Here is a 16,397-nt window from a genome sequence, read left to right as displayed (position 1 = left end):
AGGAAAGGGGCGGGATTTGATAAATAGATAAGATGACAGCCTCACTAGATATCCTGGGAGATGGTGGACGGACCGGGTTCATAGGGAACCCTACTGTGAATGTTATCTCATACCGGACGGGGTATAGAGACATGGTCATTTGACGCTCATATCGGACGGGGTATGGGGACGCCCTGCTTCACCCTCATACCGGACGGGGTATTAAGGTTTATTTTTTTGGTGCTCATACCGGACGGGGTATGGGGACGACCCTGAAATTAAGATTGTTAAGGAGAATGGTTCACGTGTAGCGGGGACCCCTATGGATCCCCATGGATACTAGTAGGCTGATAAAAAGGGGCAATTGTTGTTTGATGATTTGAATATAAAAGTATAACATGTGCTATGTTACAGATTATATATGAATTCATGATATTTATAATATTATTGTTTTCATAGATTGTTTTTTTATAAATCTCACTGCGGTAAGTGAACAGTAAATGGTTTGATTATTGATAAATTAATTTGTTTAAATCTACTGCTCCATTAATTATTTTAATTTTCTACCAATCTTTACTTCTGTGACGGTGAATAGTGTGATGTCCTTACTGGGCTAATGTAGCTCATTCCTTATTTAACTATTTCAGATCAGGAGGACCTGATTTCCGAGCTCGATCCACAAGAAGATGGCGAGTAAATGCTAGATGTCTTATAGTTTTCTTTATACTTCTTTTATTTCTAGTATTTCTTTTAGAAGACTTATTCTTTAATATTGTTTAGTACTTTTAAGTTATTATGTAAGAGATATTAACCTAAATTTTTTATTTCGTTTATGTACTCAGATTTTTATATGCATTTTCTTTTAGATTTTTGGGGTCGTTACAGTTAGTATCAGAGCCAGGTTCCTCGGACTCGTTCCTTACACAATGATACTTAGAGAAACACCAAACCAATGAATCATTACTCGACCATTCCTTGTGAAATGCAGGTACGGAGAGATGAGAAGAGGAAGACCCCCACTAAACTAAGCAGTCCGGGATGGTTCGCTTCGGGAAGACATTGACAAGATATTTGAGATGTTGGAGAGACTCATTGCTATCCAGCAGGGCCGAGAGGAGAGAAGGGAACTACTTGACGCTCCCCCGCTGCCACAGGTTGAGCCATCACTGCAGCGAGAGGATCCCGAGCCACCCCGGTACGAGCCTGCTCCTCCACAGTACGACCTGGTGCCACCACCGCAGTATAATCCAGTGCCCTAACCACAGTATTGCCCAACACCGCCACAGTATAATCCAGTGCCCCCACCATATCAGCAAGTACCACCACAGGGGCCCCCAGTCTATCCTCAGCTTGGCCCAGTCCATCTTCCGCGGGACCCAGCTCCTTCTAGGATTGACCTAGGTTACGTAGAGAGGTACAGGAGACTGAACCCATCTACTTTTGCAGGGGAATCCTCTTTTGAAGATGCCCAGTACTGGTTGGTGGAGACGGAGAAAGCCTTCAAGACCCTAGGAGTAACTCCCGAGCAGAGGGTCACCCTTGCTACCTACATGCTGGTGGGAGAAGCAGACCGCTGGTGGGAACTCAAGCAGACCACCCTGCCTGTTCCAGTTACTTGGGAATAGTTCTTAGCAGCCTTTTATGCGGAGTACCTCCTAGAGTACATCCGACATCTGAAGGAGATGGAGTTTGTCCAGTTGGTCTAGGAGAACATGACGGTGTCAGAATATGCTCGTAAGTTCTTGGAGTTTGGCCGATACTCCCTTGAGACGTTGATGGATGAGGGCAGAAAGGCTAGGAGGTTCCAGTGGGGCCTCCGCCCAGAGATCAAGCAGCATTTATTTGTACTGGAGCTCAGGACATACTCGGTCGTTTTGGCCAAGACACAGTTAGTGGAGAGGAGCCTCCACACCCTCCCTCAGTCAGCAGAGAACCACAGGCCCTCAGCTCCACCCCACATACCAGCACCTGCTGCGCCTGTCCAATAGAACAAGAGGTCCAGACCGGTGATCCAAGCTCCCCCTCAGGCTCTAGTGGCAGGACATGGTAAGATCTGTCAGCATTGTGGCAGGGATCACGGGGACCGACCATGCTACCGCCTCAACAACACTTGTCGCATATGTGGTAGTGCCCAACACTATGCGAGAGAGTTCCCAAGGAACCAGAATCAGGGAAGACCTCCTATCCAGGGCAGGGCTTACAACCTCACCCAGCAGGATGTCGATGCCGTCCCGGACGTGGTGCAGGGTATGTATACTATCTGTAACCATCTTGCTCATGTTTTGTTTGACACTGGTGCATCGCATTCATTTGTTTCACTTGTTTTTGCATCCAAATTTAATGTATTACCTGATAAACTTGATTCAATGTTATTTGTGTCTACTACTGGGAGTGCAACACTATTGGAAAAAGTTATCTACAAGGCTTGTGCCGTAGAGATAACAAATAAGAAACTGAGTGTAGACCTAATAGAATTAGGTATGGGGAATTTTGATATAATCTTAGGGATGGATTAGCTAGCGGCGTATCACGCCACCGTAGATTGCTTTAGTAAGAAGGTTGTATTTAATCCTCATAATGAGGAGTCATTTACAAATTAATAAAATCATTTAGTATTTATTCCTTGATGGCAAGTTTTCTTATTTGTCGAGTACCTTAACCTTGCTATTTTCTCTAACTAGAAAAACCCAAGAAAGAGAATTGTATTCAAGAGATTCTGATAGTCCGAGACTTTTCAGATGTGTTTCCGGATGAACTACCTGGACTGCCAGTGGACAGGGAAGTCAAGTTCACCATAGATCTACAGCCAGACACCCAACATATTTCAGTTGCTCCTTAACCTATGAGCCGCGTTGAGATGGAGGAACTGAGGAAACAGACCACTAAATTATAAGACAGTAGTTTTATCAGACATAGTGTGTCCCCTTGGGGAGTTGGAGTCACTTTTGTCAGGTAGGGAGATGGAACGTTGAGACTATGTATTGATTACAGAGGATTAAACAGGGTCACAATCAAGAACAAATATCCCCTTATCAAGATTGATGACCTCTTCGATCAGTTGCAGGGTGCACAGGTCTTCTCCAAAATAGACCTACGATCAGGCTACCATCAGATAAAAATAAGGACAGAAGACATCCCCAAGACGACTTTTGGAACCAGGTACGGACATTATGAGTTCCTGGTCATGCCATTTGGGTTATTCAACGCCCCAACCATCTTCATGGATCTGATGAATAGAGTCTTCAGACAATTCTTAGATCAATTTGTTATCGTGTTCATCGATGACATCCTGGTATACTCAAAAAGTAGAGAGGAATATGCTCACCATCTAGCCCAGGTTTTGTAGGTTCTCAGAAGAAAGAAGCTGTATGCAAAGTTGAGTAAGTGTGAATTCTGCCTTTAGCAGACAGCCTTCCTGGGGAACACCATATCAAAGGATGGAGTATCAGTGAATCCTGAAAAGGTTCAACTGGTGTTCGGCTGGGAGAAATTGATATCAGTTAAAGAAATCTATAACTTTCTAGGAATGACGGGCTATTACCGCAGGTTCATTGAAGGATTTTCTAGTCTAGCGGCTCCCCTAACCCAACTCACAAAGAAGAATGCCAAGTTTGAGTGGAATGGGGACTGTGAAAGAAGTTTTTCAGAACTAAAGAAGTAGCTGACTACTACACTTGTGCTGGCCTTACCGAGTGGATTGGAGGGATATATAGTTTACAGTGATGCCTCCTATCTAGGCCTGAGTTGTGTTCTAATGCAGCATGGGAATGTCATAGTCTATGGGTTCAAACAGTTAAAGAGTCATGAAAAAAATTATCCCACCCATGACTTAGAGCTTGCCGCAATCATACACGCCTTGAAGACTTGACACCCTTATTTATATGGAGAGACCTTTCAGATCTATACCGATCACAAAAGTTTGAAATACATATTCACTCAGAAGGATCTCAATATGCGTAAGAGAAGGTGGATATAACTTCTTAAGGACTATGATTGTGATATCTTGTACCATCCGGGTAAGGGCAACGTGATAGCCGATGCACTCAGCAGAAAAAGTATATGTATCTTAGCGCATTTGATGGTCTCAGAATGTAGGCAAATTGGGGCTACACAACAGGTTCGATTTCAGAAATTGAGGAGAGTCAAATGTTTGGGTCATTTGACCGTCAAGTCTGAGTTAATCTAGAGAATAAGAGAAACGCAGTCAGCTGATCCCACCCTAGTAGCCTTCAAGAATAATGCATAACAGAGAGTTAGCTCAGAATTCTAAGTCTCCGCCGATGGGTTACTCCGATTTCAGGACATGGTGTGTGTTCCAAATGACAGTGAGTTAAGGAGAGACATCATGACAGAGGCCTATAGCTCAAAGTTTGTCATGCATCCCGGAAGTACCAAAATGTACCAAAGCATGCGACATCAGTTTTGGTGGAATAAGATAAAAAGGGACATAGCTGAATTTGTGTCTAAATGCTTGGTATGTCAGCAGGTCAAGGCAGAGCATTAGTGCCCATACGGGTTTCTTCAGTCTTTACCGATCCCAGAGTAGAAGTGGGAACATATCACCATGGACTTCGTGACAGGGTGACCTAAGGCACGCTTAGGACATGATGCCATCTGGGTAATTGTTGACTGGCTCACCAAGTCTTCCCACTTCTTAGCCATCAGGATGACCGATCTCTTGGACAAGTTGGCAAGAATGTATATTCGAAAAATAGTCAGATTGCATGGAGTCCTAGTGACAGTGGTGTCCGACAGGGACCCCAAGTTCACTTCTCGATTTTGGAGTAGCTTTCAGCAAGCCATGGAAATGAAGCTGTCCCTCAGTACTGCCTTCCACCCTCAGACTGATGGACAATCAGAAATGACGATCCGTACACTTAAGGATATGCTTCGAGCTTATGTCCTTGACTTTGGGGGCCATTGGGACGACCATTTGCTCCTGATAGAGTTTGCCTATAACAACAGCTATCAAACGAGCATTGGCATGGCTCCGTATGAGGCGTTATATGGGCGCTCATGCAGATTATCGATTTGTTGGGAAGAAGTGGGCGATAGAAAATTGTTCGACTTGGAGCTGGTAGAGGAAATCACATCCAAGATAGTTAAGATCAGGAGGAACATTCAGACGGCTCAGAGCAGACAGAAGAGTTATACAGACACCCGGAAAAGAGATTTAGCGTTTGAGAAAGACGACCGAGTGTTCCTTAAGGTCACTCCTTTCAAGAAAATTAGTAGGTTCGGCAGGAGGAGAAAACTGAACCCCCGATTTATTAGACCATTTGAAGTCTTAGACAGGATTGGTACCGCCGCTTACAGACTAGTACTACCTCCAGAGCTTTCCAAGGTCCACAATGTATTTCATGTGTCCATGCTACGCAAGTATAACCCGGACCCCTCTCATGTGGTGGCCCACGAACCTCTCCCACTTCAGGAGGACTTATCCTACGAGGAAGTACCAGTCGGCATTACGGATCGAAAGAGTAGAATACTCCGTAACCGAAAATATCCTTTGTAAAGGTCGTATGACAGAACCACACACCAAGGAAGGCTACATGGGAGCTAGAATCAGACTTTAGAGCTCAGTACCCCCAATAAGAGGCAAATTTGAGGGACCAAATTTTTTTAAAGGGGGGAGAGTTGTAACACTCTAGAAATTTCTTTTTTTAATTTAATTTATTCAAATAGAAATAATAATAATAATAATAATAATAAAAGGGGTAAAAATTATTTAAGAATTTAATTGAAAATAATTTTGGAAAAAAGGGGTGAAAATTTGGGTTATGAGGGTATTTTTAAAAGAAAAATAAAAATTCGGAGGTCAAAACGCAATTTAAAAAAATTGCGTCATGTTAGTTGCCCGGTCAGCTGCCTCGGCCAACCAAGACGCGCCGCGTGACAGAGACGCTGACGCATGAGGCCACGCAGAAGGGAGCCACGTGAGCGATCCGCGTGCGCACGATCAAACAGCTGAAATCCGTTCCCACGTGCACGGACGACCTAGATAAAAAATATGCACGGACGACCCAGATGGCATCGCGCACGAATAGTCCAGATTGAATCGTGATGAACGACCCATATTCATTTCCTATTTAATCGCGATCGGACGGTCTAGATTAAATGCGATGGACGGCTCAGATCAAAAGCGGATGGGTATAAATAATCTCATCCGTACCCAAACCCAAACCCTAGCCACCAGAGCCCCTCATCGGAGAAGACAGCCCAGCCGCCGGGGAGCCAATCGCCGCCCACCGCCGCCACACCGGAGCAATTTTTGGCCGCCAAACGAGGTAAAAATTCTACCCTTTGCTCGGAATTCGATTTTAAACACACTTATGGCCAAATTAGAGCGAAAGCACAGGCTAATTGGTCAGAAAATGCCGCCGAAACCCAGCGGCGTCGCTGGAGGGTGTCTCAATTTTTGCCTCCGATGAGGCCCTTCCCGATTCCTGTTCAACGTGATTTTTTCACCTTTGTGATCACCGTTTCTTCCTCTATAGGTTGACTGGAGCAAAACACCAAACCACGACGTGAGCCGGAGGAGCCACCGCACTGGAGAGCCCTACCGCCAGTAAATTTTAGTTTTTTATATTTTTTGGCCCACCAAGGGCCCTAAGGGTGTTTTCTCACAGGAATCGATGTAAGTTTTACTGAATTCAGCTGAAAATAGCCAACCCGAGGTGGATCGTCGCCGAGCCATCATCAGAGCATGCCGGAGCCGCCGTGCTGGAATTCTAAAATTGGCCGAATAGGCCCTGGATCTGATTTTTGGGTTATTTGGGACATGTGTAGGTACCGTAAGCGCGTTTTAGTTACCGACGAAAAATTCAGGGAACCTAGGGACTGCCCGTAGGCGTAGTGAAAATCTAGGGTTCAGTGTCAAATCTGGTAAGGACCCCTCACCCTATTTCCTATCATGGAATTGAAGTCTGAATAAATGATAATATTGTATTTTGTACAAATTAAATAGATATGCATAATTAATTAAGGTTGCTGATGGAGCCCGAACCAGATATATTTCTCTGTTAATTCCTATTTGATTTATTTTACAGTTTAAATGCATTATGGTATCTGGTTTATTTATTCTATGGTTTTAAATACATGAATCACTGCTTACTTCACTACTGTTTGATTTTGGAAATCTAAGATATGCTTGTTTTGTTGGATGCACATTACTTGTTTAAGTATTCATGTTTGAATTGGTAACGAAGACTAAGGAAAAATAGGAAAGGGGTGGGATTTGATAAATGGATAAGATGACAGCCTCACTAGATATCTTGGGAGATGGTGGACGGACCGGGTTCATAGGGAACCCTACCGTGAATGTTGTCTCATACCGGACGGGGTATGGAGACTTGGTCATTTGGCGCCCATACCGGACGGGGGGTATGGGGACGACCATGGAATTAAGTTTGTTAAGGAAAATGGTTCACGTGTAGCGGGGACCCCTATGGATTATCATGGATACTAGTAGGCTGATAAAAAGGGGCAATTGTTGTTTGATGATTTGAATATAAAAGTATGAAATGTGCTATGTTACAGATTATATATGAATTCATGATATTTATAATATTATTGTTTCTATATGTTGTTTTTTTATAAATTTCACTGCGGTAAGCGGACGGTAAATGGTTTGATTATTAATAAATGAATTTGTTAAATCTACTGCTCTATTGGTTGTTTTAATTTTCTGCCAACCTTTACTTATGTGATGGTGAATAATGTGATGTCCTTACTGGGTTAGTGTAACTCATTCCTTATTTAACCATTTCAGATCAGGAGGACCTGGTTCCCGAGCCCGATCCACAAGAAGACGGCGAGTAGATACTAGATGTCTTATAGTGTTCTTTCTACTTCTTTCATTTCTAGTATTTCTTTTAGAGAACTTATTCTTTAATATTGTTTAGTACTTTTAAGTTATTGTGTAAGGGATATTAATCTAAATCTTTTATTTCGCTTCTGTACTCAGATTTTTATATGCATTTTCTTTTGGATTTCCGGGGTCGTTATACACTATGCTCTATTGAAAATTTTAATAATTTAATTATTTATTCAGACAATTTATTTTTTAAATAAATTAAATTAAAATTTTAATCCGTTATAATTATTTAAATAAAAAAAATTTAAATACCATATAATATTTTTTTTACACATAATTAAAACTTAACTTAATTTAATTATTACAAACCTATAATTTTATGTTTATCTTAATAGATCTTGTAATAATTGCAGTATAGACAAATCAAGAAGTCAACAACTATACGGTTAGAATGTCCTTAATATCCAGCTGACGTGACTAAAAATGCTATGAAATATTTTATATGAGCCTAATAGCTTCACTTTTTCCTTGTCCTTTCGGTTGAATCGGTCAGGTACATTTCTCTTTTATTTTCTGCGATTAGGTACGTACATTTTTTTCTTGAAAAACTTCCATTTGTTGTTGGTTTTATGGGTATGTTTTGTCGGGAAAGAACTCTTTGGATTGTCCTGGGAACTTGAATAAACAAAACATAAATATGGGTTTATCATGTGCAATTGTATTTGATAATCACTCTCTTTGAGCATGTTGGTTGCCATTCTTCATGCTATCTATGATTCACATGTCAATATTTCAACTCGTTTTTGTGTATATATAGCAAATGGGTTTTTTCGTGGTTGTTGATAAACTGAAGTATCAAGTGGACTCGTTTCTTTTTCCTGCAATTGTTATGGTTCTATACTAATGAATCAAGTCAAAATATCACATTCATCTAATAAGATTTTTATAGAATGGATGATAACGAAAATGGAATTGGCTAACATTATGTTTGGATTGAGGAAGTGACGAAAATGGAGGGTTGGTGAACCTCCCTCTCTTTTTCTTAAAATATCTTACTGTTCCTCCAAATCGAGTAAAAAGGAAGGGAAAGGTGAATTTTTGGATGTACTGCTCAACTTGTTATTTTATTAGCAACTAGTCATATTAACTAGTTTCTTTACATATAAAGTTAATAAATTTATGTCCTTGGCCATTAATATAACTAAAATTGACCAAATTAGATGCAGGTGATTGACCAAATTTAGCTTTTAAAATCCATATTAGTTCAGATTTAGCTTTTAAAACAATTTTTTATATTTAATATTGTTATGTATATTATTACAATTGCTTCTATACTTTTTTAAAAATTATAAATTAATATTTTATAAAGTATATTTAAATAATATAAAATTAAGATAAATGTAATTTTTTAATAAGATTCATTAGAGATTTATTTGAATTTAAGCTCAGAAGGTTAATTAGAGTCAAAACTTACTAGTGACGACAAAAAGCAGGTACCTCTCTAGTCTCCATATAAAAAGAAATTAATATAGTTGGTAAACTGCATTTCAATCAAAAACTCCCATAATAAAAGAAGAAAAATCTGAATAGGAAGAAACTGAAAGAGATAATTGCATAGCTGACAAGTGAAAAATGAATCTACTATGCCAATATATGTTATAACGGACACAATGGACTGAAAATCATATCAATTTTCACGAAAAAGAAAAGTTGTTAAATCAAAAGTTCCTAAATTAATGAAAGTAAATTTTAAGATTATATTTTTAAGATTATATCGTGCTTATCTGTTATATCGTACAAAATCTTGACATGTTTGTATCTTACTTATCTGCCACATCAAATCCCTTCTAGTCCCTTTAAATTTTAAGTTACTTATTTGCCACAAAAAATAAGGTAATCCCCACATACATCTGATTAAAAATCAGCCTGATTGCTGCTAATTGTAGGGAAGCACTTGAATGAATGTATGAAGAGTGAAAACTAAGTAAAAATTCAGCCAAAATAAATATGATAAAATCTGCCCTAAGATGCTCAAAAAATCACACAAAGACACCAAAATTTTTAACGTGAAAAACTCCTTCAATATGAAGGATAAAAACCACGAGATCTCTCCTGATCCAAATAAAAAGAGCTTCACTATAAAAATTAGTGTTTATAGCAACAATAAGTAACCACTATAATTCTTAAATAAATATTCAACAACAAATCAATCGAACAACAAAAAATAAACAAGGAAATGGAAAAATATCACCAAAGCAGATACTGTTCATGCGAAACAGATGTGTTCTGATTATTTAAATCCAATCTCCGCCGTTCAGATTAAAGAACAATTATCCCGAACATGCTCACCAAATTTCAGCCTCATCAAATCATAAATGATCGTGTGATCGTCGAAGAAAATCAAACTGGTTGGTGCAAGGAAGAAAAACGTGAACAGTAATTTCTAACTGAAAGTACCGAAAATCTAATTGTTGAAAATCAATCTTCATCGTTCAAAATGAAGAACAATGAGTCTTTTAAATACCCACCAAATTTCATCCTGATCCGAATAAAGATCAATGTTTCTTATGGAAAGAAACAAAATACATTGGATGTAATTTTTCAGCAAAAATTTCCTTTTCTGTTCACTTTTTATTTTGGTGGCTAAAAACTTGTTTTTATATTATTCTTTAGGGTTAAAGTGATATACCTAAAAAAAAATCCTAATAATCCTAATGAACCAAAAAATAAGTGGTCTCAAAAGTATTTGAATTTTTTCATATAGGAGGGAACCCAAAACCCAACGCTAATAACAATCAAAATAAAACCTTAGGGAATAAATTCTGAACCCGCACACACCAATGAAACATAACTAGCGAAGTTCTTATCCTGAACTTTAGAACTTTCCTTGACTAAGACCAATGCTCTTCTCTTCTTAGCTCATGCAAAAATTTGCAATTCTCTCAATATTAGCATCGTCCTTTAGGATAGTGCCAGCGGAGTTGTTATGGTCTTTGACCATATCTAGCTAGAGAGCCCATTGGTTGGTAAATGGCTGGATTCTTTGGTCCATGATGGTTCCTACTCCTTTGAGGTAATATAAGGTAATTCAACTCATATGACTCACTCATCCTGTATGTTTTTTTTTTGGAGATAAAAGTGCAGTAATATATTAAAATAGGGCACCAAGGGGGCGCCAACCCATGTACAAAAAGATTTACAAGTCAATTAACATATTCATAATTAACCCTAAATTGTCATAATGGGTGATGCTATGTTCTAGTACAATGGAACCAAAAATATGGAACTATTTGTTTAAAATATTGCTAAAGTTGTCTTCTTTCTCTTAAAAAATTCAATTGTTCCTTTCTTTTCAAATAACTCAAAAAATAGTAAGAAGGATGAATCTAAATTTTTTGTTCATTTTACTTATCATTTCCCATGCAAGCAATTCATCTTTGACGGTTTCAGTCATGACCCAACGGATGCCAAGTAAACAATAGACCATGGTCCAAAGAGAATAAGTATTAGGGCACCAAAGCAAAAGATGGTTATAGGATTCTAAATTATTCTTGCATAAGTAGCATATGCTTGTTAGGGTAATGCCTCTTTTCATGAGATTATCTATGGTAAAGATACTATTTTTAAAAGCTTCTCAAATAAAGAAAGAGATTCTAAGAGGTGCATTGGCCTTCTATATCATGTTTGCTGGGTAAACCTGCTTGATCCTGCAATTTTGGCCAACAATGTAGTTATAGAAAGATTTGATGCTAAATGATCAACTTTTATTCAAAGTCCACGTCAGCTTGTCTTCTTTATTACTAATTATTGTAGATTCCAATAAAGCTATCAAATTTTCAAACTCCCCAAGTTCCCAACTATTTAAATTTCTATGCAGTACAATATTTCAGCTCTTGCCAGTGCTATTATTAAACATTTGCTCAATACTCATTAGTTTATCCTCGGGTAAAACATAAATTTGAGAGAAACGGGATTGTAAATTGTTGTTTTTGCACCAAATGTCCGAATAGAATTTGATTTTGTTTCCTTTGCCCACCTCCCATTTAGAGCAGTGCATAGCTTCATTGCCCACTTTAGAGATTCTCTTCCAAAGACCCATACCATAATTGCTATTGTAACGGCCCCGAAAATTAAAAAGAAATGTATATATTTATTCTAAGTGCGGAAGCGAAATAAAATATATTATGATTAACATTCCTTACACAATAATTAAAATGTATTAAAGATATGAAAAAATAAACTAACTAAAGGAATACTATGAATGAATACTATAAGGAAAACTAATAAATCTTTAGGCTTCTATTCGCCGTCTTCTTGCGGAACGGGCTTGGGAACCAAGTTCTCCTGATCTGAAATGGTTAAGTAAGGAATGAGCTATACTAGTCCAGTGAAGATGTCACACTATCTCACTATCACAGAAGTAAAGGTTGGTAGAAAACAAAAACAATCAATGGAGCATAATTTATAACAAATTCATTTATCAATAATAAAACTCTTTACTGTCCACTTACCTCGGTTAGTGCATGAAAACAATAACATTATAAACATCATAAGATCATGCACACTCTGTAACATAACACACATCATACTTTTGTATTTCAATCATCAGGCAACAAATTTCATCTTTTATCAGCCTACTAGTATCCATGGGGATCCATAGGAGTCCCCGCTACACGTGAACCATTCACCTTAATTCCAGGGCTGTCCCCATACCCCGTCCGGTATGAGCGACAAAACCATAAACCTCAATACCCCGTCCGGTATGAGGGTGAAGCGGGCCGTCCCCATACCCCATCTGGTATGAGCGCCAAAATATTTAAAGTCTCCATACCCCGTCCGATATGAGAGACCACGTTCCCGGTAGGGTCCCTTATGGACCCGGTCCGTCCACCATCTCCTAGGATATCTAGTGAGGCTGTCGACTTATCCGTTCATAACTTCACATACCATCCTTATTTTTCTTAGTCTCAATTACCCAATCAACATGAATACGTAAACCAGTAAGACACACCAAACAAGGTAACACAACATCGAGTTCACAATAATTTAAACCATAATAGATTAAATAGTGATTCATGCATACGTAACCACAAAATAAATAATCAAATACTATACTGCATTTAGACTGTACAATACATCAAACAGGAACAGACCAACAAATATATCAGGTTCGGGCCCCATTAGCAATCTTAATTAATTATACATATCTATTAATTCATAAAATACCGTTTAATAATTTATTAAGCTTTAATATCGTGATAGGAAATAGGGTGATGGATCCTTACTTGTTTCGGAGTCTGAAATCGGGTTCTCACTGCGCCTACGAGCAGTCCCTAGATTTCTTGAATTTTTTTTCGGAAACTGAAACATACTTCCGGTACCTGTACATGTCCCCAAAAAACCCTAAATCAGACCCAGGGCCTATTCGGCCAATTTCGAAATTCTGGCACGGCGGCTCCGCCGCTTGCGGCGGCGATCCGCCTCGGGTTGGTCTTTTTCGACAGAATTCGGCCAAATTTGCATTGGTTCCTGTGATAAAACAACTCTAGGGCCCTCGGTGGGCCGAAAAAATCTAAAAAACCGAGACTTACTGATGGCGGAGCTCTCAGGTGCGGTGGCTCCTCCGACGCGAGTCGCGGTTTGGTATTTTGCTCCGGTCAACCTGTAGAGAAAAGGACGGTGGTTACAGTGGTGTAAAAATTATATCGAACGGGAATCGGGAAGGGCCTCATCGGAGGCAAAAACTGAAGAAACCTGCGACGGCGCAACTGGACTTCGGCGGCGTTTTTCGGCCAATTGGCCGGTGGTTTGGCTCCGATTTGGCCACATGGAGGTTCAACATCGAAAACCGAGCCAAGGGGATATATTTTACCTCGTTTGGAGGCCGAAAGGTGCTCTGGTGCGGTGGCGGGTGGCGGCGGTTGGTTCCTCCGGTGGCTGAGCTGTCTTCTCCGGCGAGGACTCTAGCGGCTAGGGTTTGGAGTTGAGTGTGGATGAGATTATTTATAACCCTCTTCTTTTAATCTGAGCCGTCCATTACGATTTAATATGGGTCGTCCGATCGTGATTAAATTGAAAATGAATCTGGGCCGTCCATCACGATGCGATCTGTACCGTCTGTGCGTGATTCAATCTGAGCCGTCCGCACGCGTGCAATCTGGGCTGTCCGTGCGCGCGTTTGATCTGGGCCATCCGTGCGCACGAGAACGGATCTTAGCCATCCAATCGCGCGCACGAGGATCGCCCATGTGGCCCGTTCCTCGTGGCCTTCCCGTGTCAGTGTCTCTGCCATGCGGCGTGCCCTGGTTGGCCAGAGCTGCTGACCGGGCTGCTGACGTGGCCACTGACATGGTGTAATTTTTCTAAATTATATTTTGACCTTTGGTTTTCGATTTTCTTTTCAAAAACACCCATAGAATCCAAATTTTCACTCCTTTTTTCCAAAATCATTTTCAATTAAATTCTAAAAATAATTTTACCCATTATTATTATTATTTTTTATTTCTATTAAATTAAATTAAATTAAATTAAATTAAAACCATATAATTATTACCTAATAAATTAATTATTAAAATAAAATAAAAATCAAAATAATTCCAATAATAATAAAAATAAAGAAAAAAAAATTGGGGTGTTATAGCTATGGTTTGTCAGATTTAGACATTCCTTCAGGTTCCATTTGCAGTCAACAACTTTTTTACACAAATTGTTTGATTCATTCCAATATCCCATAGCCATTTACATTGTAAGACTTTATTTAAAGTCTTTATGGATCTCAAACCTATGCCATTAGAACTGATGAGAGTTTTCACCTTTTCCCAATTTACAAGATGAAATTTTTTCTTGTTTTCCTCATCTCCCATAGGAATCTGCATTGTATTCTTTCAAGGATTTTGACAACCTTTATAGGGATTGTGAGAGCGAAAAGATAATAAGTTGGGAGGTTTGATAATGTGCTCTTGATCAAAGTCAATCTCCCTCCCTTAGACAAGTAATTTCTTTTTCAATCAGTAAGATGTTTATCAAAAATATCAATTATTGGCTTCCAACTTTTCGGATCTTTATGTTTCACTCCAAGAGGGACCATGAGGTATTTGATGGGAAGCGTTGCTGATTTGCACTTTAAAACTGAAGCAAGAAGTTCCACAATGTTATTAATCCAAAAACCCACCATTTTAGATTTTAACATGTTGATCCTTAACCTCGAAACAACTTGAAAACAGAAAAGAATACATCTAAGATTAAGTAGCATGTTAACATCAAGTTGACGGAAAATTAGAGTGTTGTTGGCAAAGAGAATTGATGAGTGATCTCAATGTTTTCCTCTTTACCCATCATGATTCCACTATTGAGATTCAAATTTTTTGCTTGCTCAATAAGCTTGTTTAATACTTTCATAACCATAATGAAGAGTAATGGAGACAACAAGTCGCCTTGGCGCAACCCCCTAGAAGCATTAAAGAAAGTGGAAGGGCCACTATTGACCATGAAACGAAACTTGTTGTGGAGATGCAAGTATTAATTCATTTTTGCCATTTTGAACTGAAACTAAAACGATTGAGCATATAGTCTATGAAGTCCCAACTAACATTCTCAAAAGCCTTCTCCACATCCAATTTACACAACAGTCCCATCTTTTTATTTCTATTAAGATCGTATACCACTTCATTTACGATCAAAATAGTATAAAAAATTTGTCTTCCTTCAACGAAAACGTGTTGACAGTCCCTGATAAAAAAATTATTATTTTTCAATAAAAGCATGTTGACAGTCCCCGATGATGGAGTTTAATACCTTAGAGAGTTTTCTAGTCAACACCTTAAATAATAATTTATAAACATTGCCCATAAGTCTGATTGGTCTAAAATCAGTGAAGCTGTTGGCTCCTTTTTTAGGGATGAAGACAAGAAATGTGGAGTTGATCGATTTAACAAATGAGTCATTCTTGTGAAAATCATTGAAAAACTCAAGAATATCATTTTTCAGTACATATTAAAATTCTTGAAAGAATTTTAGATTAAAACCATCAGACCTAAAGCTTTGTCACCGTTAGTCTCTTTTAAACAGTTGTAAGTTTCTTATGAGAATTTGGCTTCAAATGTTGTTCTGTCAGCATCATTTATTTTGTTGAAATGTATGTTATCAAGTTTCAGCCGTTTTGAAATAGTTTTGTGGTATAAAGATTTGAAATGATCTTTTGCAGCTTCTATTATGGCGTCATTACCGCTGACTAGTTGACCATTAACAAAAAATTCCTCCATATAGTTTACTCTTCCTCTATGATTCGCCAAATAGCAAAAAAACATCTCTAATCCATTTTTTACATGCTTTCTGTTTTAAAGATACAGCTTTCAAATGCAATTTGTTAGCAAGTTCCTCACGTAAACTATTTCTTTTCTCAGCTTGTTTAGGAAACAGATCGGAATCGCTTGCCAAAATATCAATTTCAGCCAACTCATTCAACATATGGTTAGTTTTGTTTTCTTCCTTCAAACCTACTTCCTTAGTTTACAATTTAATTTCCTGTTTGAGTCTGATAAGCTTTTTAAAGAATATGAAATTTGCCATGCCTCTTACAATCTGTTGATTCCATGTCAAGCTA

General features: G+C 38.7%; 1 protein-coding gene across 1 annotated transcript; it reads right to left on the bottom strand.

Annotated features, from left to right (window-relative positions):
- Nucleotides 1-14,798: 14,798 nt before the first annotated feature.
- On the bottom strand, nucleotides 14,799-15,429 carry LOC148266474 (uncharacterized). Its single transcript, XM_088219109.1, has 3 exons — nucleotides 15,329-15,429; nucleotides 15,127-15,242; nucleotides 14,799-15,007 (listed from the first exon to the last, which is right to left on the bottom strand). The coding sequence occupies exons 1-3, from the start codon at nucleotides 15,427-15,429 to the stop codon at nucleotides 14,799-14,801; spliced, it is 426 nt and encodes a 141-aa protein (XP_088075235.1).
- Nucleotides 15,430-16,397: the final 968 nt, after the last annotated feature.

The sequence above is a fragment of the Carica papaya genome, chromosome 4 (assembly GCF_054855325.1).
Source record: "Carica papaya isolate Zhongbai chromosome 4, ASM5485532v1, whole genome shotgun sequence".
NCBI classification, from domain to species: domain Eukaryota; kingdom Viridiplantae; phylum Streptophyta; class Magnoliopsida; order Brassicales; family Caricaceae; genus Carica; species Carica papaya.
The sequence above is the reverse complement of the archived record's forward strand: the minus strand, read 5'-3'. Positions and strand labels throughout refer to the sequence as shown.